Here is a 27,646-nt window from a genome sequence, read left to right as displayed (position 1 = left end):
TTCTTCCAGGCTTCTCCAGGTGGGTCAGAGCTCAGTGCAGGAGGTAGGCGATGGCAACGTCGGCTGGTAGGCAAACTGCAGTGGATCTAATGTAGACCTCACCACGTGGTGTTGATGGTTGAGGACTCCCTCGTAGGTCATCATCAGAAGTGAAGTCAGAGCTACATGCCTGTGGAATGTGTTGTCTTTGGCACCGGTACCACACAGGAAGCCTCCCACAGCTTCAGGCTCAGGTTGAACAGGTGTCCCATGTTGCCACACAGTTGATCTGCACAACACCTCAGGAAGCTGGAGCTGGTGCCATCTGAACCTGCAGACTTTCGCACCTTGATATTTTGCAGCAGCTTAAGTGTTGAAGTAGGAAGGGTGTGCAGTGGCTGTGGGATGAAGTCCTCTAAGTGTGTGATGGCTGAGGTGTGAGGTTAAGAGAAGAAAAGCAGACAGATGTTGGGGTGTTGCCAGACCTTTTTTTTTTTTTGCTCCATCTCTGGCAAAACCTAACCATAATTTTTGAGAAGATACATTTCTCTGGATATTTTTTTTTTGTAAGATAGCCCTTCCAAAGTGGTATCTTAATCATAGTTATCAGCTCATGAAGTTTATAATAAATACAATTCAGAAAAAAATCATTATCTGTCAATTAATGACAGGAAGGTGTTATTGATGCTTAGATGGGAGAGTACATTAATTATACAAGTGACACTTGTATAAAAAAAAAATCTCTGATTACAGAGATAGTAATCATCTACTATCTCTGTTACTGTTTTAAAATCGATTCACTTTTATTCTTTGACAGTGCATTTAACTATATAAATTATACTCTTAAGTTAACAACACAGACAAGATATTCACTCACTCATTCAACAGTTGCAATGTGTTTGCTTAGCCATTTATTTTTCTACCGGAACTGGTAATGTCATGAAGTGGCGAGGCTAAGCTCCGCCCATAGCCGCCTGTTCCTGCCAAGATGGCGGCACAAACAGACCGCGGCGTGCCTCTCAGTACGGTGAGCAGACTTTATCTCCTTGTTTATCGAACTTTGCATCACATTTTCCATGTTTGGTTTCAAAGACTTTGCACGTAATGATATTACACTCCTTTCGTGTGCGCAGGAATATGATTTATGCCAATATATTAGCAGTAAAGCTTGCTGTGCTCAGTGTAGTGTCCTGTCTGGTAAGGTTTGTGGCTAGTTGGTTACTAATGTGGAATCTCTGTTTAAAAACGATAAATGCAGATGAATGATTTGTCTGAGTCGGAAATATTTTCAGGCTGTTAAGAAAATTTGATGTGACCGTGTTATGTTATGTTACGGGGAACGCTGAGTTTCGGTTTCCAGATACGTCTCCTCTTATTTCTCTAAAACTGCACAATGATACCCGCTAATTGGGGCCGAAGGCAACACGGGGTCACCACCACGCTGCTAAATTTAAATTATTCTTACAGAAACCTGAATATTACTCTGTGGACATGTTGGCGGGGTTGTTTCGAAGTTTCTTGATCCTATGGAAATGTTACAGCTTGTTTTGCATTTATCTACGCGACGTGGTTTCTGATGTCCTGTTAGTGTCTAAAATTTCCGTCCATCACTGAGTTCATCCTTCTGTGCATCTTTCTCTTCATTAATATCTGGACCATCCATCCATCGGCCTTTAAATCCATCTCTCTTTCCTGGATACATGTCCAGCCATCTTTGTTACTACATCTGATATTTGCAGTTTTAACTTATTCAAACCCAAAGTATGACTGTTTGTTTTGAATGTATTTTTATTCATGGAACTATAGAACGATTTTGATGTGTTTTGTTTTAATCTCTAATATTATGGTTACGTCCATCACCCATAGCAGAACAGGCGCTCAGTTGTTGAGCAGTTTGAAATGATAAACAAATATGATTTAAGTTTTGTTTCAAATGGTGCACAGTAAGGCTGCACAATATTTCGTTAATTCATGGTTTGCAGTGTGCATATTACGAAAACCTGCTTGCACTATGATGAACAATAGCTAAATATTTAAGAACCATCGATTCAGATTTTATATGAATGGAACAAAGAAAGGGTGATTTCTATTGTGCATTTGGAAAAAAACTAGTTGAAACTGAATGTCCAATTCTGAAGTTGCAATTGGGAAAAAATAGGCTCAAAATAAGAAGTGAAATAATTTCTGTCAGTTTGAAAAAAGAAATAAATTCATTTCAGTTTTTCTTATTAGACTTTTTTTTTTTTTTGTCAATTTCAGATTTTATGTTTTCAGACTCAAATCTGTTTTTCCAACATTCAGTTTCAACCTGCGATTAAAAATGGAGACAATTTCTCCAATATTTATATCCAGTGTATGCATAGGGATGTTAAATGATCTGGTTTAAAAATAAAAAAAACCCTTGTATGTAGCATAATAAAACCCCAGCTCAATAGATTGTCAGGATCTTGATGATAAATTAAACTTTTGCTCAGATGTTTGTTTCACTTTCAGCTTTCGCCAAAGTTTCTGCACACCAACTCCACCAGCCACACCTGGCCCTTCAGCGCTATCGCTGAACTCATAGGTGAGTCATTCAGATCATCTGATTATCACCAGAGTGTTTTCTGTTGGCACAGTCATTTTCTTTTTTTATTTTATAGATCATTTGTTATTTACGTAAACAAAACAGTAACCACCTGCAAACATTTAACCCCATGCATACTTCTTGATTTTTCTCTTGTTTATTAAAACAAGGCCCATATTGCAGCCACTGCCCATAATTAAGATTATTGAACAACCCACTTCTGCCTAACAGTTTAATCCTTTCTACATGTCACTTAGAGCATCTGATTGAAACACCTTTTCATCCGGCAATTTGAAATGTTCCTAAGCCCCCTAAAATTTGTTTTAATTTTATTAAAATATTTTGATTAGATTTTCTTCTCTAAGAAGATTTTAAAATGGAATTAGGTCTGCATAACACTGTTTACTATAACCAACTAGCACTGATGGTAACTCATCAGGCTATAATTTAGAAAAAGTGAAGAATTACATGATTAAAATTTGAAACGGGGGGGGGTAAAATTCACAGTTTCACTCACCAGGATCAGATTCTACTGGAGTTTATGTTCCTCCTTCTTCAGCATAGAGTGCGGTCCGTAGGGTGCTAGATACGGACAGACCCTTCAAAATTGTAGATGATCTAGATAAGATTTTGGAACTTGTTTTTCAGTTTTCTTGAATTGTTGTAGCAGTTGGCAACAACACAAGTTAAACACAAATCATGCACAAACTGGTTGAGCTGCCAATTAAACAGATTTTGCTATTAAAGAGTGACTGTTGTTAACTCTGACTCCAGCTTTGAGTACCCAGAAGTTTAAAACCAGACACTGGAATTAGCAGTCTTTCATGGTATCCTGTGTACCTTGTTAAAAAAGCATATGGGTAGTTGGGAGTTGTAATTTATTTTGTTTTGCGAGAATATCATTTGAAATCCGTCCCCAAATGAGATCCATTGCTCCTGTCAGATTTATTCTACTTTAAATAAAGTTTTTGCTTTCTGATGTTTCTGTTTCTTGACAGACAATGCCTATGACCCAGATGTTAGTGCCAAGCAGTTCTGGATTGATAAAACTGTGGTTAAAGGAGAGGTGTGCCTCAGCTTCATGGATAACGGAAACGGCCTCAACCTTAAAACTTTGCACAAAATGCTTAGGTACAAATTCCACACTTGTTTCTGTAAGCTTTTGAAAACATTAAAAAACACCATTTATTTTTATATGTTTGATATTAAAACATAATCATTTTGTGCAATGTATCTCCAGGGTTTTGGTATCTTTTTTTACTCTGTTTTCAAGCAATGTTCCATTTTCATGCCTCTACGCCCCAAAGGTATTAACAATTCAGTTATAAACTTAGACTGACTTTATTGTCATTTTGCATGCACAGGGTGTATACAGAACGAAGGTTCGTTGCATAAGGCTCAGGACAATGTTTTGAGGTTCCAATGTTGTGAGGTTACTCCAGAATAAAATAAAATACAGTATAAAATATGAATATAAATATGAATATAAAATATAAAGTGCAGGACTGACAGTAAAATTGAAGTTACTTAGCTATGTATATGTGCAAGGTATGAAGTGGAGACCAGTTTTTGAGTGCAGTCCAGTTAAGAGTTCAGCAGTATTAAAGGATGTTTGGTCACGGAAAGAAAAGATTATTTGAGAGGGACTAAAGAAAATCCTCTCAAATCAAGGAAAATAGACATGTCTTGATGTATAGGAACCTCGTATGTAATATAGAACTAGGATTTTTATTTTATTTAAGAAGTTAAACCATCTTAATGCATTGCTTTGAGAGTATTTTATAATAGAAAAATGATGATATTCACCATTCATTCAGCTTTTGTATTTCTTTATTTCAGCTTTGGGTACAGCGACAAGACAGCAGTAAATGGACTGGAGCCCATTGGTATCTATGGTAACGGCTTCAAGTCCGGATCCATGCGTCTCGGGAAAGATACGATTGTCTTCTCCAAGTCAAAGAAGATATCATGCATTGGGATGCTTTCTCAAACCTACCTGGAGAAGATTGGAGCCAAGCAAATAATTATTCCTATTATTTCCTTTGAAAATAAGACATCAAACAGAAATATCCTTTAACCAAGGAGCACAAATGTGATCAGCGGACATTTTAAAAGTTGTTCCCCTAAATGTTTTGAGGAATGTTTTATCATCAGTTTTCCTTAACTGTGGCTTTACTCTCCGTAAAAAAAGAACAAGAAGCAAGTCTGAGGGACATCCTGCAATACTCCCTTTTTAAGTCTCATGAGGAACTTCTCGCTGAGATCGATGCCATCACTTCAACCTTGTCCTCAGCTGAGACAGGCACCCGGATCATCGTCTGGAATCTCCGCAGGTCTGTTTGTACACCACACACATACACGCGCACACACACAAAACCACCAACCTGTAGAGCTTCATGCAATGGTTTGTAGGTTCCTGCACATGCTCCACATGAATCTTCATCTATAATTTTTGCTGAGATCACCACAGTCGCAACTAAATGCTCCTTTCAGATAACATTTCCCTGGTAATCACTCAATCAGAAACCCCCATCTAAAATTCACTTTTATCTTTCACGTCATACATTAGGTGGATCTGAGCAGAGTGCAGGACTGCATGTACTTTGAGAACGTTCAGCTGGGAGCTCATGCATAAAGCACATGTTGGGTTATATGTCTTCACTGAACTCTTTATGTCCTTATGCATGTTGTCAAATCCATTCAATTCTTCAAATACAAACACAGTTCCCAAATCAGAACATGGTTGATATTCAGTTCAAAAAATATATTTGTGGGAAACATTTTGGGCATTGCGTTGAATGAAGCCACAGTGTCACTTAGTGATCAACAGTGACAGTGACTGTCGCTGAACAGAAGAGCAGTATTTCAGTGAAGAATTCACTTCTTTTACTTGGTTTCGCTCAGAGGAGGTTGTGTATTATTTCACTTGAGCTCAGCTCTCGGATTGCCTGTTTCTCATTTGTAACGAGTAACTATTTTCATTCATTTCATCATTGTCTTCTGTTTTAGGACATCTTCCGGATCAACAGAGTTTGATTTTGACAGGGATCGCTATGACATCCGCATTCCCTCAGAGGTTTTCGAAGAATTAAGCGATCCATCTCAGCCTTCGAACAGGAGTACATCTTATGTTCCTGAGAGTGTGTTTTCACTGCGGGTAAGAAGCGGTAAAAGGCGGGGCATCAATTTATTTTCATGAAATGCTCTTTTTTTTGACACTAATGTTTTTTTGCCTTCTTAACATAAAATTTTGACTGCATTCATATAAACAACTTACCCAAGTTCTTGGTGTTCACCAGAAGCTTTTTGCTGTTTCTTTGTTTTTGTCCTGATAATTACCTCTTTGATGTTAAACTTTGATTCATTTTGTGTCTCTGTGTTGTAGGCATACTGTAGCATTCTATACCTGAAGCCACGCATGCAGGTCATGGTGCGGGGACAAAAGGTGAAGTCTCAGCTCATCGCTAAGAGCCTGGCCTACATCAGAAAGGACCACTACAGGCCCATTTGTCTGGTATTTCTTTAATAGAGATTTGACAGGAATATAGAAGTATTATTTTTTTCTTATGATTCCAGAATTTTTACCATTTTTTCCCCCCCTTTTCTTGTCACTCTAGGAAAAACGCATACCTATTATTTTTGGGTATAACACCAAAAGTAAAGACCAGTATGGTATCATGATGTATCACAAGAACAGGCTCATCAAAGCGTATGAACGTGTGGGTTGCCAGCTTAAGGTGGGTTTCGTTTATGACCTTCATTTCATTGAAAACCAAAACTGAGCTTTTCTTTGTTTAGGTCAGTCAGGATTAAAAAAGTGTTTTATTTGTTCCAAGAAAAAGTGGTAGATTTTTAAAGACTCTTGCCATATAACTGCGCTATGATGCTGTGACATCAAATGAGAAGTTATACGACCTCCGCAAGCCTGGTTGCTCTATTTTCCATAAGTTTAAAAGTGTCATGTTCTTTTGTTTGAACAATTTGTGCAAGTATAAAACACTATGGGAATGATCAGCCATCTTATTATTCAGGAAGATTGTGGGTTTGTATGTGCAGAGAACAACATGTTTTAATGCATATATTAACAACCAAAGCGTTTTAATTTTGGAGACCAGTCCATTGATCTGGTGAAACTAAAATTGAACTCTGCCCATTAGGATCGTTGTTAAATTTAGAAGTAAAAAGAGAACCTCTCAAACCACCATCCCAACAGTCGAGTACAAATGTGCAGCATCATGTTGCCACCTCTGTAACATGATGCTGTTGAAGGGAATGATGTACTTGACAAAGTGCATTGCATCATGAGAAAAAAAACATGAATTCAAGGTCTTCCAAATGGACAATGATCCTAAGGATGAAGGACAACAAAGTCAATGTTTAGGCGTGGGCATCACAAAGCCTTGATCTCAATCCTTTAGAATCTCTGAGCAGATCTGATGAGACTTGTCCAAGGGAAATGACCTGCAACCCTGACTCACTAATAGCAGTTCTGTCAAAAGGAATATGCCAAAACTTCAGAAAGTTACTATTGAGTGTGGCAGGAAATCCAAAACATCAGACCCAAGTCACAGTTCAAAGGCAAAGCTACCAAACTCAAAAGAAATACACAAACATCTGGATTTGAAGTTAAAAAAATAAATTCTAGCAGTGATTAAAACCAAGAAATCTAATTTATTGTCAGACAATAAGTAAAAAAAAATGGCCATGTGTCTGTTTACTCAGCGTATGTACAGTAAATATCTGGGTTAAACTGTGTTTGAATCTTCTAAATCCTGTCGTTCGACAGGCCAACAATAAAGGTGTTGGAGTCATTGGGGTCATCGAATGTAACTTTCTGGATCCTACCCACAACAAGCAGAGCTTCAATGAGACTGACAAGTACAGGTAATAAAGTCAATGATGCACTCAGGATCATCATAAACTGTTCCTAATTTATTTGGTATGCTTGAATTCTCAAAAATATGTGGGTTTATTTTTTGGATTTGAACAGAAAAACCATTAACAGTTTGGGGACTAAACTGGAGGAGTACTGGAACGAGATCCGTTACAGAAAGACCAAAGAAGACCCACTCAGCACCGTGCCAGTGGAAGATACCATGTTGGTACACAGTCAAGAGAGAGATGTGAAATATTGCAATTTGTATTAGTTTAACTAATGTGACTCTTTAGGAAGCGACCGGATCAGAACTGGGTGCAGTGCGATGGCTGTTTGCAGTGGCGTAAACTCCCGGATGGGATCGACGTCACCAAGCTGCCGGATAAGTGGTACTGCTTGTTAAACCCCGATCCACAGTTCAGGTAACAGAGCATTTTTGGATCATTTTAAATGAAAACGTAGACATAAACTAAATAATCTAAACTCTTCTGCGTTTGTTCTCCTATTTACTGCTATAATCAAGCACTCCTACTGAAAATACTCCAGATTTTTCCTGTGCTAAAACATAGTGTTGGCAGCGGCATTCGCTTAGGATAATTTGGCAACAAAGGCATAGAGGCTGGTCAAGAATGATAGCTGATCGGTAATACCTGCCTGTTTTGGAATTATTCTCTAATACCATTTGTTGTCAGGTACTTTAGTTACATTTATGGGAAAATTAAATTCAACATTGTTGCATAACGAGTTTCATCAATTATTTTTATCACCTTAAACTCTAATCTAAACGCTCTGTATGTTTACCGTGTAGGAGCTGCAAGGTAGAAGAAGAGCCTGAGGATTCTGATGATGACCAGCCGTCATACCGGAAGACCTACAAACAACAGTCAGTAAATATAGTTTGAACATTATGCTGCAAAATCCCAGAGTTTTCAGTGGGGAAAATAAATATTTGATATGCAACAGGTTTATCAAGTTTCTCCACTTTCAAAGAATGGAGATGTCTGCAGTTGTCTTCATAGGTACACCTCAACTGTAAGAGACAGCATCTTAAAATAAATCTAGAAAGTCACATTGTGTGATTTTTATATCAGAAATTATTATAACCCGTCCTGTCCTCCACTCAATACTTGCATTAATTGCACCTGTTTGAACTCCTTGCCTGTATAAAAGATACTTATCCACACTCTAAGTCACTCAGACTTCAACATCTCTACCCATCAGTAGGAAGACTGAAGATGGTTTATGGCTGGGTTTACAGCATGATAATGGTCTGAGACGCACAGCCCGAAAACAGGCCTGCCAATAGTCAGGCCTGGTTTTAAGAGTTTTGGAAGCAGCTAAAGACCAGGTCACTTTTATTATGTCCTGATGCATCAAAACCATAGAACTGAAAGTGGGTGTACATTGTTTCTCCCATGCCTGTTTATGGGAGAAACATGTTCAACACCAGCAGCATGTGTTTATTTTTTTCTTCAATGTCTTATTTGTAACAGAGAGAGGGAGAACAAAAAGAAACAAGAACAGAAACTTGAACAGGTAAGAAGCTTACCTTCTTTAAATAAAATATTTTTTCACCAGTTTAGCAGTGTGTTTACTATTTCTTGCTATTCTCTCCTAGGATGAAGAAGAGCAGTATTTGGATTTGGAAACCTTAGATAAACAGACCAAAGCTTTTAAACGGCAGCACAATAATCTTACCCGGCAGCTTCACCAAGTGGTGGGTAATTTAAATACGCTTAAGTTATGGTTTGTAATTTTGACTATGCATTTGAAGCATTCTGTGAATTTAGATGTCCTACTCTTGTGTTTCCATTCAACTTTAAACATCCCACAAAACCTGAGATTGCTTGAGTTCTGCACTGGTTAAGTGTTTAAGTGCTGAGAAGACAGCATTTATAAAGAAAGCTGGTTTCTTAGCCCTTTGTGTTACTGGAGTCTTCATACTACCAGATTTTGCATGAAACTTCTGCATTTAAAAAGTTGAGGGACAGACATAGGTAGTGTTCTATATTTGTGGTTTTAACACTGACAGAAATGTAGTTTTTCACTTATATTTGTTCACAAACACAAGTCTCAGCTGAATAGGATGTATTAAATGTATTAGTCCCCCAGTGGGGAAATTAACATTTCCGTACAACCCATCCAAAAGAACAAACGACATAAGACATGGGTAGACAGGTGTCTGAGACTGCAGCCATGGGAGGCCCTGCCCTTTCATTTGATGAGGGGGAAAAAAGGAACACTATGAAAGAGGAGGGAAAATCATATCACATAATGTGTCCCTAGCAGGACATAGTGTGAGATTACTCAAAAAAAAAAAAAAAAACACATTTGCACAAAAAAAAAGGCAACTTGCAGACAGGGTGCCGTTTCAGCCGGCCTCTGCAGAGCTCTGATTCTGGTCCGCACATGTCATGTGGGAAAGGGAGCCGGTTAGTGGGAGCAGAGCGTCTTGTTTACATAACATGCAGGAGAAATTGAGATAGCCAGCATTCCAAGGGGAGCCAGTTCAGATTGATTTGTTGTCAGTCCGACACCATTGTTTTTCAGAGTTAGACTGAGAATCAGTAATAAACATTTAATGCTTTTCAAAAGAAATTCAGGGGAGAAAAAAGCTTAAAGTCTGCAAAGTTTCAGCATTTACTCTGTCCACATTTTGGTTTCAAGATTTCAGCAAATCCCCCTGGCATAAATCCTCACTGACATTTTTGTTGTAGCATGGCCAAGATTTTCTGACATTATTTTGTTTAACCTATTATTGGAGACTGACCAGATGTTCTCAGCGTGGCTAAGATCTGAGTACTTTGTTGATCACGAACCAAAATGTTAATGTTTTAATCGTTGAGCCACTTAGCCACTTGTTCTGTTAAAAGCCCTTTTCTTTATCAAAGTTGCTCTTGAATTGCTGGGCAAAGTTGCCTGAATGTTGTGGTTCCAGTTTATAGTCATGGCCTTGTGTTTTGGAAAAGATATGCGAGTATGCACACACACACTCTTTGGACCAGAGGCAACAATCATTCACAAATGGTCTCAGGATGCTTTACTTCCATCTTGATACAAGAGTCATGATGATGCTCATCTTTTCTCCTCTGGACAGTCCAGATGTTCCAAAAGTCAAGAGACATCCAAATATTTGTTATTTTTATCTTGGACGTTTTTCTTGCTGTCCTGCTGAACACTAGGCTAGGTTTCTACCACCGTGTCTGAGGGGAAAGTCGCACACAGCTGCCGGCTGGTCCTGAACATGAGCAGTGCAGAGCTGAAGGAAGACACTTGATGACCGTCTTAGATGCTCAATTTTTGTTCTTCAAAGCAGCTGAACCACTTCCCTTGAAGTTCTCGATGACTCCATAAATTAATTCAGGTGCAGCCTTGACGCTGAAGCCCTTTTGCTCCAAAGTTGCATAATTAATAAAAGAAGAAAGATTTCAAGACTCACCATCTTTGAAAAAGAAAATCAATCATTCTACTTCTCTAATCTAGTTAGAATGGCTGAATATCAGCATGAACTCATCAGAGTGATGCTAGCATGTCATTTTGTCATGTCATTTTGTCAAAAGGCTAAGAGATCCATTTAAAATTATTCGTCTTTAAATTAATATTCCTCTGATATCTTTGAAAATCCTCCTAGGCTCAGTGCAGTTGTCACCATAAAGCTAAAAGTGTGCAAATGAGCTCGGCAAAATTTCTGTCAATTCCAAAACTCTTAAGCAAATTTAAAATCTGGTAAAGTTTTACAATTTATGCTTAAAACTCAGCCTTAGCATTTGGATAAACTGAAGTGGGTTTCTTTATTTTATTTTGAATTGACATAAGAGAATTGCATTGCAACACACGTGGATGAGCTTCTGTTTGTCACCTATTTTTACTGGACAGCAACAGACTAAGCATTTATTTCTCTCCTGAACTTCAAAAGACAGATTAAAGATGTTTATTAATTGTGAGATTTCATGTTCTTACATGTTTGAAGAATCTGACTTTAAAAAAAAAACAACTAAAAAAAACATGTTTTTGTGCAAGAAATGTTGTGAAAGAATTGCCATGATTTCCTCATGTTTAAATCCTGAAATATGAGGAAGTTATGTCAAACAGAAATGTACTTTGTTCTTTTGGAAAGTAAAAAATACATTTTCAAGTCAGAACTTAATATTAGATTCCCTGCTGACAAAGTTTCAAAACTGTCATTAATTTCACAAAAAATGTGGTTTCATAAAATTATTGATTTAAAAAAAATATTGCAACGTTCTCTCTGCAGTCTGCTAATTACCCGACAAGTAACTTGGTACACAGAGGTGCAGACAGGGCTGAACCCGCCCTGCGGAGGTCCTCAAACATTTCACAAGTTGGTAAGGACATGATTTCTTCTGTAGGTTAGCGGAAAGCAAACGGCAAAAAGAAAGATGATTGAGATCAATTTGTTTTCTATCGTCTGTAGCCAGCAGCCCCCCGAGCAGCGACTCTCCTCTTGTGATCACCAACGTTTGCTCGCTCTCAGCACCATCAGCAACCCTGAGGTACGAGGGTATACTGCCCTGAAAATGTCACATTTTTGTGACATCCACAACTACAAACTGTATTTTTTGTTTGTTTTCTTTGTAGTCGGGATTTTACATAATAGACCAACACATTGTAGCTCAACTAATGAAATACAACTCAGCATGTCACATTTTAAGAATGTTTTTATTTTTAAAACCGTTTGTTGTTTTTCTTCAATTTCACAATTATGCTCTACTTTGTGTTGCGCTGTAACAGAAAGTCGCCAAAATAACAGGAAATTAACCAAACTTCTAAAAGGTAGAGGGTTGTGAACACATTTGCAAGACGCTGTGATTGTATCACAGTAATGAATGGTCATGAATACTTGGTTGTTTTTGCTCTGCAGGGGGAAAAGAAGCCAGATTGTCATTCCACAAAGCACACCAAAACGACCCAGAGTGAACGGTTTTCAGTCGGGCACCTCTGACTCCCCCATATCCGTCCACATTGACAGCACTGACACCGATGATACCGATGATGACATTGTCATCTTGGAAACTTCAAGTACGCCCAAGCCCAAACAGCCCGCTGGTATTTTAAGGAAAGTGAAGCAAGAGAAAGATGAGAGTGACTTGACCTCCAAGGCGACGGCCGAAGCAGAAACGTCCGCTGCCAAAACCTGCCCACCTCCAGCAGTGGCCAGCGCCACCACCCAGACTACCACTTTTGAAGTGAAGGAGGAACAGCAGAGTCAGGATCAGACTGAAGGGAACGGCGAAACGGCTAGTAGGAATGATTCAAATCCAGATCTGCCCATTGAAAGAGAAGTGAAGCAAGAACAGCAGAGTCCGAATCAGACTGAAGGGAACGGCGAAATGGCTAGTAGGAACGGGTCAAATCCAGATCTGCCCATTGCAAGAGAAATTAAGCTGGAGCGCGGTGACAGGGTTGTGAACCAAGAAGGGAATACCTTGAGCAACGGAGTGGCACATATGGAGAGTGATGAAGGTGCTGGTCCTTCTTCTTCTGTTCAGCAGTACCCCAATATCGATGAAGTTCAGAAACAACAAGATAAGCTCGTGGAGCTAATGCAGGAAACGGCCCAGGAGAGAGACGCCTTGAAAGAACAGCTGAAACTTCTCACCTCTCAGCTGGAGGACATGCAGAGCCGACTGCAGAAACAGTCTCAGGCCAAGGTAAAGGAGTCCTCACACCAAGCCTGCCAGACTGACACTCAGACGGACTACAAGGGCCTTTTTGAGAGGGCCAAACAGAAAATCAATGATTTAATAAGGGACAAAGAGGCTTTATTGGCAGCTAATGAGGGCAGGAGAAATCCAAACTGTGGCCAAGATGAGGAAAATGACATTGAGGAGATTTCGCTTAAAATCAGCCGTCTGGTCCATGAACTAGATGAGAGGAACAAGGAAAGGGAAGAACTGCGCTTGCAGGTCAGTATGCCATCCAAAATATTCTCTTTCTGTAATGCATATAATTTTAACTCCTTATAAAGCCATGAGAAAAGACCTGACGTAGCGATCAGTGTCAAAACACTTTAGCCATTATTTTAGGAAGTTGACATATTGAAAATGAATAATCGGACTGTACAAACACATCTCACTAAACCAGAGTAGCACTGAAAGGGTAATGTATTCCAGTAGTTCCAATCAAAAAGTGAAACTTGCAAAGATGCCCTACGCACAGTGGGATATAGTTTGAGAGAGTATTTCTGATCAGATGAATTAGAAAATCCCAAGTTAATTTTTCATAAGAGGTAGATTGATATAGACATATCATGTTATGGCCCACACTAGTAATTCAGTTCAGTAAAGTCGGTTTAGGAACATCAGATCTGATGTTAGGACAAAAAGGACTGGACTGTTGCTCTGAGGTGCAAATGAAAATTCACAACTGAAAAGTGAACTTTAATTTACTTTGAAATCAAGATCATAGAATCTGGAAAAGTGGGGAGAACAGAATAGAAGTTACTTAATATTTTAATTTATTTATTTGTGTTTCTGCTCAACAAGTCAGAACAGAAAATATCTGAAATCACTTGATTTGTAAAACTGAAACATTAATTTCATAGTTCAAACATTTTATTTGTACATTTTTCCGTCTTTGTTTTCCTGATGTGAATTCTCTATTTTTTCTGACAGCTGGATATTCTGGAGGAGGAGAAGTCGACTTTGGCAGTCCAGTGTGAGGAGCTCAAGTTGAGAATGGAACAGCAAAAAGAAAATGCTCAATCTTCAGCCAGGTCCCCCACCACTGGCACAAATACAGATGCCTCCAGTTGGTAGGACGGCAGAAAAATTACTAATGTGTTTCTATGAAACCATCAGGACTGGAATCTTAATCTCTCTGGTTCATGTTTTTCCTCTATTCCTCTGTCTGGCTGCGTTTTCAGCTTGATCGAGCTCCGTCAGAACGTCGGCCGCCTCCTCGTCTCCCGGGTGCCGGCGCTGGACCTGGCGCAGGTGAATTTCGAATGCAACGTCATCGACGAGATCCTCGAGCAAGTTCTTGCAGGCTCAGACTTCGAATTCCCAGGCTGAGATGCTGCGCTCGGTTTGGAAAATAATCTCCACTGAATTAAGGTCTTCCTGCTGACTCTCGGATCTGGAAAAGGTCCAAGCCTGACCAGTTTCCAAAATGGATTGTAAACCTTTGGACTTATGAAGAACAATTTCAGGGAGTCAGGTTTATTTATTTAAAAACATTCACATTTTATGATTTTTGGTCTTTTTTTTTTAAAGTGCATCTCAGTTGCGGAGCTGTTTGAAAGAGAATCGGTGTGATGTTTGTTCCAATGAATTGTTCCTAAATTATGAGAGGTCGCCTTCTGTCCGTTCTCAATTACTTTTTTTTTCTTTTCCTGTTTCAAGGTCTGGCTTGTGTAAAATCTGGACAAATCTTTGTTGTTACCAGCTTTATACAAGTCCTTCCAGATTCTCCTGCTTAGACTTGCAAAAGCAGAAATCTTAACTCATGTGAGGCTCAGGTTGCAGATGTCATAGGGATTAGTGAGAGTTTTTACTTAATTTTATCATCTTTTAAATAAATTAATTAGGTTTTTTACATTTTAATCTGATGATTTGAGTTATTTAAAGTATTTTACCTCATGTTTAGTTTTTCTTACTAAATTTCACACTAATTCCTTTTTGTTGTTTTCCAAACATGTATATAGTGTTAAATCTATTTTTATACACCCTATGTTCTGTGTAAGTCATTTGTACTCTACTTTGGACAGATATTATGTAGTTCCAGCAATGAGCCTTGCGGTACATTTCTGGATATTGCAAATTGAACTAAAGCTTCACATTTCTATGGTGGGTTATGTTCAGACTGCAGCCAAGAGCAATGGCGGACTGAAACTGAATGTCGTTTATTGCAAGTAAAGAGATTTTAGAAATATAATTCCTTTTAACATTTTTTTCTGGTGTGTTCAGGTGCATTTCAGCAAACTAGAACATTGTAAAGTTTCTTTATTTTAGTAATTCTAGCCTAAAAGGAAAACTCTTAGAGTCATTGTATGCCACTTATTTTTTCTAGTTGCAAGAAAAACTAGATCAAATATTGGATCATACACATTCATTTAAATAAAAAAAATGATTCTGTTCAAAGATTGAAACTCATGTTTCTGACTCTTTACATTTAAAGGCGGGGTATATTTCAAAAGATCATTTCAATTAATTTTGACTTGAACTTAGTTACTGAAAGCTGCACATCAGGGTTCTTTTAAAATGTTTTCTTTATTTGAATACCAAAACAATAAAGGGGCAGATCGCTTTATGGTCTACACATCATGGAGAATACTGAGATTTAATAGATAACCAGCAGTCATTGTCACAAAAAAGTTATTTTGGTTAATAAGCTGGCTGTTTCATAGAGTGCGGCAAACAACCACATTAATGGAAAGTTAAGTGGAAGAATAAAGTGTGGCTGAAAAATGTGGACAACAACAGAAATATCCTCCCACAGGGATGTGAGCCAGTGATAAGAGCATCTTACTCCTGGATTTGGATTTCAGAGGAAGGACTGACAGGTACAGAATTCAAGTTGCTTGAGGTTCACTGGGAAGTTTCCACAGTTAAGCCATGTCATCGGCTGGTAATAGTCTGCTGTGTTTCATCAAGTCCAAAGTCAAAGCAACCGTCTACTTGGATATTAAGTTGTACGATTATACCGCCAAGCATCACACATGAATGATTTTCCATATTTTCCTAATTATATATTGTATAATGGTAAGAGAAACATAGGTTCTTTGTTACGGTTCCACTTGTTTGAACTGTTCATTCATTCCTCTGACAGCTGGTATGAACAAGATCAGAAGTTGAGCAATCTCCAGATTTACAAACAGTATTTTGTCTTGTTTTTCCCTTTTTTGAAGAATACCGCTAGTTGAAGCCAACTAGTAATTCTCAAGTGCAATACAGGTTAAAAATACGCAATGTTGTGTGGCTGAAAATAACATAACACAAACACACGATGTCACGCAGACATACAAACGTGAGACCCACAAAGCAGGTGTAAACAGTTCAGTGCAATACTGTAAATGAAACAGACCAAAAGCACTTTTCTGAAATGGCTGTATTTACTTATTTCTTAAAAAGACATCCAATTTTCTCCTGGAGCTCAGCAGTATGAACGATGGATTAAAAAAAGGTGCGCGCCATTACTCATCCGAGGAGAAAAAAAATAAGGGCGACGTAGATTACATAAAATATCAAATGATGTCTCAGACAAACAATATCCGGGATGCTTCAGATCCAAAAGCTAAATGACTCACTTTGATTATGTTACTTATAACAACGCTGGAGTTGTTTAGCTACCAAAATAAAGTACTATGGAATAGAGTTAAATCCTATAATCTCAGGAAACTGAATTTAATATTTACACTGTTGCTCTCTTAAGCTGGTTGTAGCTGATGACGTGTTCTGGTTGCACTAGGAGGGTATACTCCTTAACAACCTTTTAGTTTACGCTAAAACTCCACCTTCCTCTCTTCATCTCCACTCCCACCCGTGTCATCCACCGGCGCACTGTTAAGGAATGGACCCGTTGTCAAACGCTCCAAACTAGCTCCGCCCCTTCCACTCTTTCGTCCAATCAGTCTCCTGTGCTTGGCCGGAAGTTTTGAGCGAAACGTACGCGGGAAATTGTTAATATTTTTGCTGCAGAACGACAGAGGAGGTAAAGTACACACTTATTATTAAAAGTAATATTAGTTAGTTAGCTAATGAGGAAAAAAGTCGAGTTTATCTATGTCACAATATGCTTGAGAACTTCTAATAACATTAGATAAACACGGTAATGTATGTGGCGACTCGCTTTTGAGTGAAATGCCTAAATAACCCGCTCAGCTTGGTGCTAACATTAAGAGCTAATCCTAGCATTCGGTTGAAGTATCTAGTAACTGTTTCAAATATATATATTTTTTGGCGTAATTTATAACATAGGATCCACCTTTGCTGTTTTTGGAAGCGCTATTTATTTGCACTAGATTCAAAGTCATTTAAACTCTTCTTGTGTATAAGCTAGTGTTGAATGTATTTCCTCTAGAAAGGGGTTAAAAATGAAGGTGGTGACTTGTGAGATTGCCTGGCACAACAAGGAGCCGGTGTACAGTCTAGACTTCCAGCACAACACAGAGGGACGTTTTCATCGACTGGCCACAGCTGGAGTGGACACCACAGTCAGGGTGAGTGGAGAGGAAACGTCCGCTGAAGTTACAATTTAATACTTGATTAAAAAGCAGGGGTCAAAACCTCTTCTGTTTAAAAGAACGGTAAGATACATTTTAAGTGGCATCCAGAAGCTGACAGTACCAGTGATAGAGACACTTTTTTCTTATGCCTGCCACTCATCTATAATCATGATGGTTCAACATGGTGCCCAGACTCATAATGCGCTGATGGTGCACTGTGTAGTCCAAAAGTATGCACACCCCTTTAAATTTTTGTCATTACAACAACTATAACTAAAAAATTAAAGGTATTTTGAGTGCATATGGGAGGATCTGTCTCTGCTACATGGTTAAAAGGCAGTAAAATATATTAAAAATGAATAATATTGTGGCTGTTCTTCAGTTATGAAACACCACTCCCTGGAGTGAACTAACAAAATAAAGAAGATGGGTTTAAGCAATTTTGCTGAATAATTATAAATTCAGAGATTTGAGCCAAAGTGGCATTTAGTCTGATAGCATCTGCAAAATTCTGAAAAACATTGTATTTTATTATTTTGCAGGTATTTTTATGAGTTTGTCTAAATGTTATGCTTTCTTACTTCTTTGTGTCTGCTCTTGCTAATAGCTTTCCTTCTTTCCACCCTCCAAAAGCCAAAGAAAATTGTCTCTTGTAGCGTCCAGCACACTGCGTCTATCTTATAACTCCTAATTATTTCCCTGCATTGCATCAGCTTTCAAAGTGGAAAGCTGTGAACGTTCATGACGAATTCGCCTCATTTTCCCCAATTGTTTACGCAGCTGTGGCGGGTGGAGCAAGGTCCAGATGGGAAGGCCGTGGTGGAGTTTTTGTCTAACCTGGCCAGACACAGCAAGGCGGTCAATGTGGTTCGCTTTAGCCCTAATGGAGAGCTGCTCGCTTCAGGGGGAGACGGTAAGTCCCGCAAAATAAAGTTCTCTTACTTTTGTTTCAGTACTACATTTAAAACAGAGACATGTCTTTGTCTTGGTTTTTTCTTGCACACAGATGCAGCTATTCTTCTGTGGAAGCTCAACGACTCCAAGGAGCCGGAACAGGCCACTGTGTTTCAGGATGAAGAAGATGCTCAGCTCAACAAAGAGAGCTGGTCTGTGGTCAAAACACTCAGGTGCATAAGAACAGAAAGTGGACCTGTCTGCTATATAAAGATGCACATGGTTTTGTTATTGTCTTCTAAAAATATATTTTTCTTGATGTCTGATATGTAATAATTTTATCTGGCTTCAAACACTCACTGCTGTGGCCTAACTAGGACAGCTTCACATTTACATCTTCCAGCTGTGCAGACTGCAGCGCTGACCGATGATGATGAAGCTGCCTATCTGTTGATTGACTGCACCTTTTTTTTTTTTGCTGTATTTGTGATGCTTCATGACATTTTAAACCTTGTTCTAATAACAAATTAATGCTAGTAATTGTATCAAAGCTTGATTTAAACCAACTGTGTTTGATCAAAACTTTCCCAAATTATCTATTGAAACTGTAACACTTTCTGTCTCGTGTTTGGCCCCCAGAGGACATTTAGAGGACGTGTATGACATCTGCTGGACGCGAGACGGAAACTTCATGATTTCTGGATCTGTTGACAACACTGCTATTATGTGGGACATCAGCAAAGGTGTGCAGCCTCAGCTGTGCATGGTGCAAATATTTAAATGAGCCACATCAGTGATGCACATTGATGATTTTTTTTTTTTTTTTCTGATTTTGTGTCCAGGACAAAAGTTGTGTATGTTGAATGACCACAAGAGCTACGTGCAGGGGGTGACCTGGGATCCACAGGGGCAATATGTCGCCACGCTCAGCTGTGACAGGTAGAACAGGAAGTAATGTTTTTAAGACAATTCAGTGCACATGTGTGCAGTAATAATATGGAAACAACCAGACTAATTTTATGTAAGTAATGGATTACTCTTTCTTATTTTCTTTTTGTGTGTCAGAGTGATGCGTGTGTACAGCACTCACACAAAGAAGAAGGCCTTCTGTATCAGCAAAATGAGCTCTGGGCCTCTTGCTGATGGAGAGGTTTGTAAAATGTAGCTTTTGTACTTCTCTTTCTTTCAGGTCATAAAATGCACATTTTTCACTCTGTCATGAGTTTTTGTCCTTTTTTCTAAATAATTAGACTATAAATATCAGTCGGGCTCCTTCACTTTGTGTTGAATTCTGGGAAAATGTGGAAATAGCCTTTAGCATTTTTCAGGTATGAGAAAAAGAAAATGGATTCAGGGTACATTTTATTTTCAGTTATGTTAGCTAAAGATTGAGAAGCATAATTAAATGATTCATTCATCAATTCATATTGGATTTAGATTCTTTATCTTTGAATTTCTGCATGTTAAATTGAATTTTTATCTAACTCTGAATGGTTTGGTTTTACTGAACCTTATGCAAACCCATTTCTGCTTTTGGAGATACCATTTCTGTTTAACTTCAGATTGAATTTGAATTAGTTGTTTAAAAATAAACAAATGAGGCGTGCTGTGGTGGCGCAGGGGGTTAGCACGCCCCACGTTTGGAGGCCTTAGTCCTCGACGCGGACGTCGCGGGTTCGACTCCCGGTCCCGACGACCTTTGCCGCATGTCTTCCCCCCTCTCCTCACCCTCCTTCCTGTCTGCCTACTGTGGAAAACATACGAGCCACTTGCGCCACAAAAACTCTTCGGAGAAAAATAAACAGATGTGTTTTATAAGTTCCCCTTTTTAAAAGTTATAAGAGAGATCCCAAAGTTAAATCCTTAAATTAAAATTAGCTGATGTTCAAACATCTCTTTTGTGTGTGGCTTTGAAATTATTTCTTGTTTTCTTGTCAGACATAGCACTGGAAGTCTTAAGTATTTTATCTGCATTTGGAGAAACTGCATTAAAGAATATTTTTATATATGCAGATGGTAATTTGGTCGATTCAGTTGATAAGGCTTGGATGTTTGGAGATCTTTGTGAGTTTAGTCTGAAAAAGTGTTGAAAAGGAAAATATACATTGCTAAATTACACTATCTGTAATCTCCCCTGTGTGTCACTTTGCAGGTGAAGCAGTACAGAATGTTTCACGACGACAGTATGAGGTCCTTCTTTCGTCGTCTTTCCTTTACACCGGATGGGTCGTTCCTTCTTGCTCCAGGTACATTTACTGCATTCACCAAATTAAATCTTACCATGCTAATTGTATTTACGGGGGGTAGAATATTTGATGACCTACTGGTTTTATAGATTAAATAACTTCCAAACTAAAGTCTCTATATTTTTTGTGGTTCCTTCATTTTAATGTAGAAAAGCTGAAAAACAAACAAATCGAGGGGAGAAAAATATTGTATTGAACTTAAAAATTTAATTACATGTCAGTGAGTGACAGTGTGTAAAACATAACTGACCCTTTGACATAGAAACATTTACTAACAAGCACAGTGCTGTTTTCATTTTAATTGCTAGTTGTCTAGTAGGTTTTTTTGTTCATTCTTTTTATTAAAAAACTTTGCTAATTTGAAAAATTTCTTGTCAGCTCCAAGCTGAAAGGCTTCCTTTAAAGGTTTTCTGGGCTTCTTATGAGCCACCACCTGTTTATTCCTTAACAGTACAAAGTGGCAGAAAAAAATAGAAAAATGTGGGATGCATTATAACTGGAAACCTGAGTCAGTACTTTATACAATCAAGTTTTGCTGCAGTTGAAGCTGCAGGTCTTTGTATTTTGTCTCTGTCTGCTTTGTGCAAAAACCCCAAAAAACAACTAACATTTCTGTCCACTATCCATGCAAATTTCCACAAGATAAATCAGATTGTCTGTGAACATAAACACGCTAAAGCAAATTTAACAATTACTAACAAAGTACTGTAGATGTTCACTACCAAACTAGAGGCATCAATTTACATTCACCTTACATAGTGGAGGATTTCAAGATTAAATTCGAGTTTACAGCTCGTGATCAAATGTCTATCTTCCTTCTGTGTCTAACCCTGTCGCTCTTTTCCACTCAAATAACAGCTGGATGTGTTGAGGTGGGAGAAAACATCATAAATACCACTTACATTTTCTCCAGGAAAAGCCTAAAGAGGTAAAGCTTGTTTTAAGTTTTATTCATTTCATGCTATTAAACATCTTATAAGTGATGTTCACATTTGTTCTCGACTGTCAGGCCGATCGCCCACCTGCCTTGTCCGTCTAAAGCCACCCTGGCTGTGCGATGCTGTCCGGTCTACTTTGAACTCAGGACCAAAAGGGGAGAAGGTGAGAGCCATTAATTAAGAAACACTTTCTGTGTTCATTCTTCTTCTGCGTGTTTGTTGACATTTCTGCCTTACAGACGGATCTCCCCAGGCTCTCCCCAACCTCTTCCAGCTGCCGTACCGCATGGTGTTTGCCGTGGCCTCCGAGGACTCCATCTTCCTGTACGACACTCAGCAGAGCCTTCCCTTTGGCCTGGTGTCCAACATCCACTACCACACACTCAGTGACCTCACATGGTAAACCTGGGCTTGAGTTGGGTTGAGTTTGTGTGTGTTTCTAGATGCTTCACAGTCTGTCGGTGTGTGACCAGAGGGCTTTTTCTGGTTCTGACAGACAGGAAAAGTTGGAACATGCCCCGACTGAGCTGACTTTTATTCTGCACGCAGACACTTCATGTTTGTCAGTCGTACTTGGATGTAAAGAGATTATTTTAGTGATGTCACTGGAGGAACTTTTTATTTGACAGTTTTCTTCCCAAACCAGTTTGAGATGTTTCCAGTTGTGCTGTTTGCTTGTGGACAGATCACTCATCGTACTTACACACACACACACCCCGACACAAAGAAGCACTAAAGGTGTATTTAGTTTTCATGCACTTTTTCTGGAATTTTGCTAAAAAGGTCACACTGTAAGTCGGCAGTTTTATTTTTATCTTAAAGGACCAAAACATTTATTTCTACCTTACATAAAAATCTCAAAACTGTTTTCCTACAAAGCTATCCTGACATCAATCCATCCATCTATCCATTGCTCCTTCTGACCTTTTATGCTTCCATCGATTTATGGATCCATCTATCTCTCTACTCCTAGTGTTTCCATGCTGCTGTCATTTTGTTTTATAACCCATCAGCCCATCCTTTCTGCCTGAAACACAGTAGGTTTCTTTTGTAGTTTTAATATTTAAACCACTGCTGAACAATCAGCTCTATGTCACGGTGAACTTCTCCATTTTAACAATAGACCGTAATGGGAAGGGTAGTGTGAGTTTATTGGCGCAGCTGAGTGAATTTGGCTTCAGTGTAAAGAGCTTTGGGTGATCGCTATGACTGGAACAGTGCTGTATAAATTCAGAATATTTACAAAAACTGAAATGCTGAAATAATGACTGCATGTCTGACTTGCAAAGATTAAAATAAAAAAGGAGAAAAGCCATAAACCTGAAAGTCAAAATAAAGCTCTTTCTGTAATTATACTGTTGGAAGTTATTTAAATAAACACATCAGATAAAATGCATGTAAAACAAAAATTTTAATGGATTAACACGATAATAAATTTGATTGGTGTCTTTTATCGGCTTCATTCACATTAATGCTTTTGTGCACCTTGAATGTAGAATAAAAACTAGACAAAGTGTGAATGTAAAGCAATTGATTGATTACACAGTGTCTTCTTCATGTTTTACATTCCATCAACATGTCTGTACGATTTCCTGTTTAGGTCTAGTGATGGTTCCTTCCTGGCCGTGTCGTCAACAGACGGCTACTGCTCCTTCCTGTCCTTCTCTCCTGGGGAGCTGGGCACTCCGCTCAAGGAGCCTCCTGTTTTGGAAATCTTTGTCCCAAACAGCGGCGTTGAGAAAAAAGGGAAGAAGTCATCAGCGAGCAAAAACTCCTCTCCGGTTTCCCAGCCGTCAAGCTCCACCCCAAGCTCGGCATCCCAAACCAGCAGCGGTAAAAAAGACTCCCCGTGTCCCACCCCAACGGACGAAAAGAAGACCACCCCGAAACCCAGATCAACGCCTCAGCCGCGCAGGATCACCCTTAACACGCTGGAGGGCTGGGGGAAGCCCACTACTCCCAAACCTTCGACTCCCTCAGCAAGTCAGACTCCGTCATCTGGAAGCACGAGCGCTCCCTCGACTCCCCAGCCCTCCGTCACTCCCCTCACACCGACCAGCTCCTCCAGGAACCAGCCCCGCCACGCACCTCTCACTCCCTCCACATCAAAGGTTCTCAACACTGCTGGGTCCACAACCCCTAAAGGTCCGACCACCCCAAAAGGACCCACCCCAAGGTAAACATAGGAGGAGAAATGAGACGTAAACATTTTAACTTATTTTTATATTTATTCTACAGTAAGCATTGGGGCTGCAGCTAACAATTATTTTAGTAATCGATTATTCCATTGATCATTCTGATTAAAAAATGGGCACATTCTGCAGATTTTTCATTTAACTATTTAATAGTTCTTTATACAATATTAGAAACACATTAAAAGATGCAAAGTAACAGATAATTCAATTCCTTTTAAATCCGGTAAACATTTTAGTGTCTGAAATACATTAAAAGCATTTCTTTAGTGAACACTTGATCATTTGTAGCAAAGCATGCATCTTCAGCTACTTAAGACATCAACGCATAACCCGTCCCTTTCTGCTCGACTGAACATCAATACAGTGCAGAGCCAATCTGGTGACTATATTTGGATTAATATCTGGATTGCAAAATGTGCTTATTAGGAGTTTTGTGTCACAGAATTTGCATAGTTTTAGTTTTAGCAAAAACTAAAACGTATGAGGAGTTCTGGGTAGATTTATAAACAGAGAAATACTTTTTTTTAAATTTTAAATGCAATTTTTAAATATTTGTTTTCACAGATGTGGATTAATTATGGCTCTGAATGTGTTTTTCTTTTTGAAAATGCCTTCTTTTGAATCTGTATACTCCAGTTAACAATTAATCAATTACTAAATTAGTTGGTGATTATTTCAATAATCAGTTCATCACAAATAGTCCAATTAATTGTTTTAGAACTAGGGGACATGAATGTGTGCATTGTTACCATATTACATAAAGCTATTAGATTAAAACTAATATAAGTATATTAAAATGTATAATTAGTTCACTCATATTAAAAACTGGCTTTTTCTTTATCGTGCTGCTGCAAAAACAGATGATTTTTATTTTCAGTCTTCTTACACATCAAGACAGAGTGCCAGTATTTGTGAAAGGCAATGCGAATTATTCTTATTTTTAACAAAACCTTAATTTTCAAGTCAAATTCCCAGGTTTGGAGTTTTTAACTATTTCAACAATCAGAACAACAATAATAAAATCCCTGTGTAGCAGGTTCAGTGTTGGTCATTTAAATACATTTATAGTGTTTGTTTATTTGTTAGCATCTAAAGAAGACAAAAACGGCCCTCCTGATTCTGTACTTGGATGTTGACTAAACTTCTGTTGAGCTCAATATTCAAGTTATTTGAATCTTTTAAGTAAGAAACAAGTGTTTCTATAGCAACTCCACAAATTACCTTAAAACACTAGAAGGCAATGAAACGTCTGTGGATCAAGCTGCCATGTAAAAGATGAAGAGTATACATAGGAGAAGGAAAACTCGGTTTGAACGTTTGAGTTAATTTCTTAGAACAAGTGGAAGTTACTAAATGGAGGAATGTTTTGTTGAGTCGTTTTTATCTAATGTTGTTTACTTTTTGCCTACCATGCATTGAAAACTTTATTGAGCTGAAGAGCTCTGGATACGTAAAGGGCAGCTGGTCCCGTCACATGACCACCGGTGATAATTTATGGGGTTTTGACTGGGAAATACTGCTTCCACTGCCTGCTTCTGCTGATGTTTCAAGAGCTAAACTCAGAATCTATGAGCTCTACAAAGAGCTGGGGAACACCATAAACTCTTCTGTTATCCACCTTTTTTCAATGAGTGATGAATCATTTAAGCAAGAAACAAGTGTTTCTATAGCATGTGCTTTGAAGCAATTTTTAAGGGAAAGCTGGGATGCAGCATTTTGATGTTTCTTTCACTTCACACGTGCTTCGTCCTGGCAGTGCAAACAAAGCCTCGTCTGGTACGGGGGACTGGTTGGACCCCCCACTGACTGTGGCTCATAGTTTGATTGCTGCAAATGCTTTCCTGTTCTACTTTAACAACATGCTAAATAAATGATGGATACCATGTCTGTTACAGCAAAGCAGCATTCTTAATTGATGCTTTGGAGTTTGTGTAGTTTGATAGTCTCTTTATTTTTGGTCTCCCTGCTTGTTTATAGGAGAGTGTCTTTGACTCCCCTTGGATCTCGGCCTCCAGCTGTCAGCTCACTGTTCAGCAACGCTGCAGCCGCAGAGAAGGCCAAACACGGTTGGTTTCTCCACCTTTTTCAGCTTAGAGTTTAAGAGTGTTGTCTTAGTCTTCCATCCTCAATAACGGCTTCTAAAAAATGTTCAAAATTTTGTCTTGAGAGTCTGCAAACCCTCCTTAATGTTACGTTTAAACTTTCCACACACCAGTGGGAGGCTTTCTCGAGCCTAGGTAATGGAAACACAAACACTTGTCTCTTTTTCATGTGATGTGTCACTGGGTCAGAGTTGTTATAGTTAAATAGTGGTAAAATAACTAACACCTTCATTTAAAAGCTTTTGTTTCTTAAAGTAACCAGCCAAATGCTTCTGAAAATTAAATCAATTCACCTTGGTTATAGTGTAGTTGTAATATGGTACTTATTGCTTTACTTTGTTGCAAATCATTAATAAATAAGACCAAATCCACCCTCTCAAAAAAATACAGCTTTTAGTGAAACATTCCTCTGGCAACATCAAATAATGCAACTCTTTTTCTTGTTTACAATTTTTGATATATTTTCAGTGAAGTTTGTTTGTATTCTGTATGACTCCTCCAAACATTTGAGTTAAACGGTGCAAAGTGTTCAGGAAAATCTGACAATAAAATGCGTGGAAGCAGTTTGTGACTACGACCAAGTCAGACTGAAATGACCGGACTTCAATGTTTCCGAGTCATATTATTATAAAACCCCTCAAGTCTGGATCCATGCACCACTAACATGAGGATTTTTGTAAAATCCCTCAATAGACACCCGTACTTTATTACCCATTGGTATGGTTAATATACATTTGTTTGTGATTAACTTCCACATTTATGCTACATACAATGCTGATCAAGCAGCATTAATGGCACAATTGTGTGGCTTTTAAAATAAAAAAAATAATAAAATTAACATTCTTATATCTCCTCCAAAGACTGCACAGAAACAGGCTATAAAGTCTATCCTCTTGTCGTTAATACTTGTCTTTGTGTTTCTCCAGAGCGTCCATCTCCCCCCTCCGATCCAGTTTGCCAACCTCCAGAATCCAAACGGACCAAGACCAGTAACACCCCAGTAAAAACCAGAACATGTAAGGATTAGCATTCACTGCCTGGAGCGTGGTAGTGCTTAAAGGAAACATCAGGAATAAAAGAACTATATGAAGCTCCTCAAAGCAACATCTTTGTGTTTGTCCAGCTATAAACTGCATGACATTCTGGTCAAAGAGTTTTTTTTTTTTTTTTTTTACTGTATTTAGTATCTTAAACAGAGAATGTTTTATTTCCCTTTCCTAATGACACTCTGAAGCTGTTATGAGGGGAGAAAAATAGTAAAACAAGATAAATCTGAGCTGCAGTGCTTGAAGAAGATGAGAAGAGCACTTTGAGGTTTGGTAGTTTGAAGTTTAACTCTGTAACCTTTTGAAAACTGAAGCAACAGTTAACATCTTGAATTAAAAATGTCAAATTGTTAATAAAAGACTTCAAGTAGTTTGGTCCAAGGTGTCTTAAATACACACAGTCCTTATTTAAAATGTTTGGGTATTCCTCATTTATCTTTGAATAATTAAATATAATTGCACTGATTTGTAGATGCCTTATTAAAGCCTTTTGAAACTCACTTTATAAGAACCTGTGTTAGCTTTCAATGGTGCTAAGGTGCATGTATATTAACATGCATAAGTTAAAATATCAAATAGTTTAAATTAATAACATGGATGATGATAAAAAACCTGAAT

At 38.4% G+C, this 27,646-nt stretch overlaps 2 protein-coding genes across 3 annotated transcripts; both read left to right on the top strand.

Moving 5' to 3' along the window:
* The first annotated feature begins 926 nt into the window (after positions 1–926).
* On the top strand, positions 927–15,531 carry morc3a (MORC family CW-type zinc finger 3a). Of its 2 annotated transcripts, none has more exons than XM_028023243.1 (19): positions 927–1,006; positions 2,473–2,545; positions 3,544–3,676; positions 4,385–4,611; positions 4,722–4,878; positions 5,555–5,702; positions 5,931–6,059; positions 6,163–6,282; positions 7,332–7,429; positions 7,536–7,643; positions 7,715–7,843; positions 8,230–8,304; positions 8,915–8,957; positions 9,040–9,138; positions 11,677–11,767; positions 11,857–11,935; positions 12,304–13,348; positions 14,057–14,196; positions 14,308–15,531. In XM_028023243.1, the coding sequence occupies exons 1-19, from the start codon at positions 968–970 to the stop codon at positions 14,453–14,455; spliced, it is 3,081 nt and encodes a 1,026-aa protein (XP_027879044.1). In that variant the 5' UTR covers positions 927–967; the 3' UTR covers positions 14,456–15,531. The 2 variants fall into 2 exon arrangements, with proteins under 2 accessions (XP_027879044.1, XP_027879046.1); XM_028023245.1 differs by lacking the exon at positions 927–1,006 and adding an exon at positions 2,040–2,058.
* A 1,446-nt stretch (positions 15,532–16,977) lies between these two features.
* On the top strand, positions 16,978–27,398 carry chaf1b (chromatin assembly factor 1, subunit B). Its single transcript, XM_028023242.1, has 14 exons — positions 16,978–17,093; positions 17,463–17,601; positions 18,388–18,520; positions 18,614–18,734; positions 19,141–19,244; positions 19,344–19,440; positions 19,567–19,651; positions 20,654–20,747; positions 21,606–21,675; positions 21,757–21,848; positions 21,925–22,084; positions 23,286–23,861; positions 25,858–25,946; positions 26,909–27,398. The coding sequence occupies exons 2-14, from the start codon at positions 17,476–17,478 to the stop codon at positions 27,007–27,009; spliced, it is 1,848 nt and encodes a 615-aa protein (XP_027879043.1). The 5' UTR covers positions 16,978–17,093; positions 17,463–17,475; the 3' UTR covers positions 27,010–27,398.
* Positions 27,399–27,646: the final 248 nt, after the last annotated feature.

Source organism: Xiphophorus couchianus, chromosome 7 (assembly GCF_001444195.1).
Source record: "Xiphophorus couchianus chromosome 7, X_couchianus-1.0, whole genome shotgun sequence".
NCBI classification, from domain to species: domain Eukaryota; kingdom Metazoa; phylum Chordata; class Actinopteri; order Cyprinodontiformes; family Poeciliidae; genus Xiphophorus; species Xiphophorus couchianus.
Note: the sequence above shows the minus strand (reverse complement) of the source record. Positions and strands in the feature narration are given on the sequence as shown.

Bases quoted from the DNA above. Each gene is read 5' to 3' on its own strand.
- chaf1b (XM_028023242.1), top strand. From the start codon at position 17,476: ATGAAGGTGGTGACTTGTGAGATTGCCTGGCACAACAAGGAGCCGGTG. The intron at 18,521-18,613 runs GTAAGTCCCGCA...TCTTGCACACAG, and splicing joins GCTCGCTTCAGGGGGAGACG to ATGCAGCTATTCTTCTGTGG. The intron at 19,652-20,653 runs GTTTGTAAAATG...GTCACTTTGCAG, and splicing joins GGCCTCTTGCTGATGGAGAG to GTGAAGCAGTACAGAATGTT.
- morc3a (XM_028023243.1), top strand. From the start codon at position 968: ATGGCGGCACAAACAGACCGCGGCGTGCCTCTCAGTACG. The intron at 11,936-12,303 runs GTACGAGGGTAT...TTTGCTCTGCAG, and splicing joins GCACCATCAGCAACCCTGAG to GGGGAAAAGAAGCCAGATTG. The intron at 13,349-14,056 runs GTCAGTATGCCA...TTTTTCTGACAG, and splicing joins GGGAAGAACTGCGCTTGCAG to CTGGATATTCTGGAGGAGGA.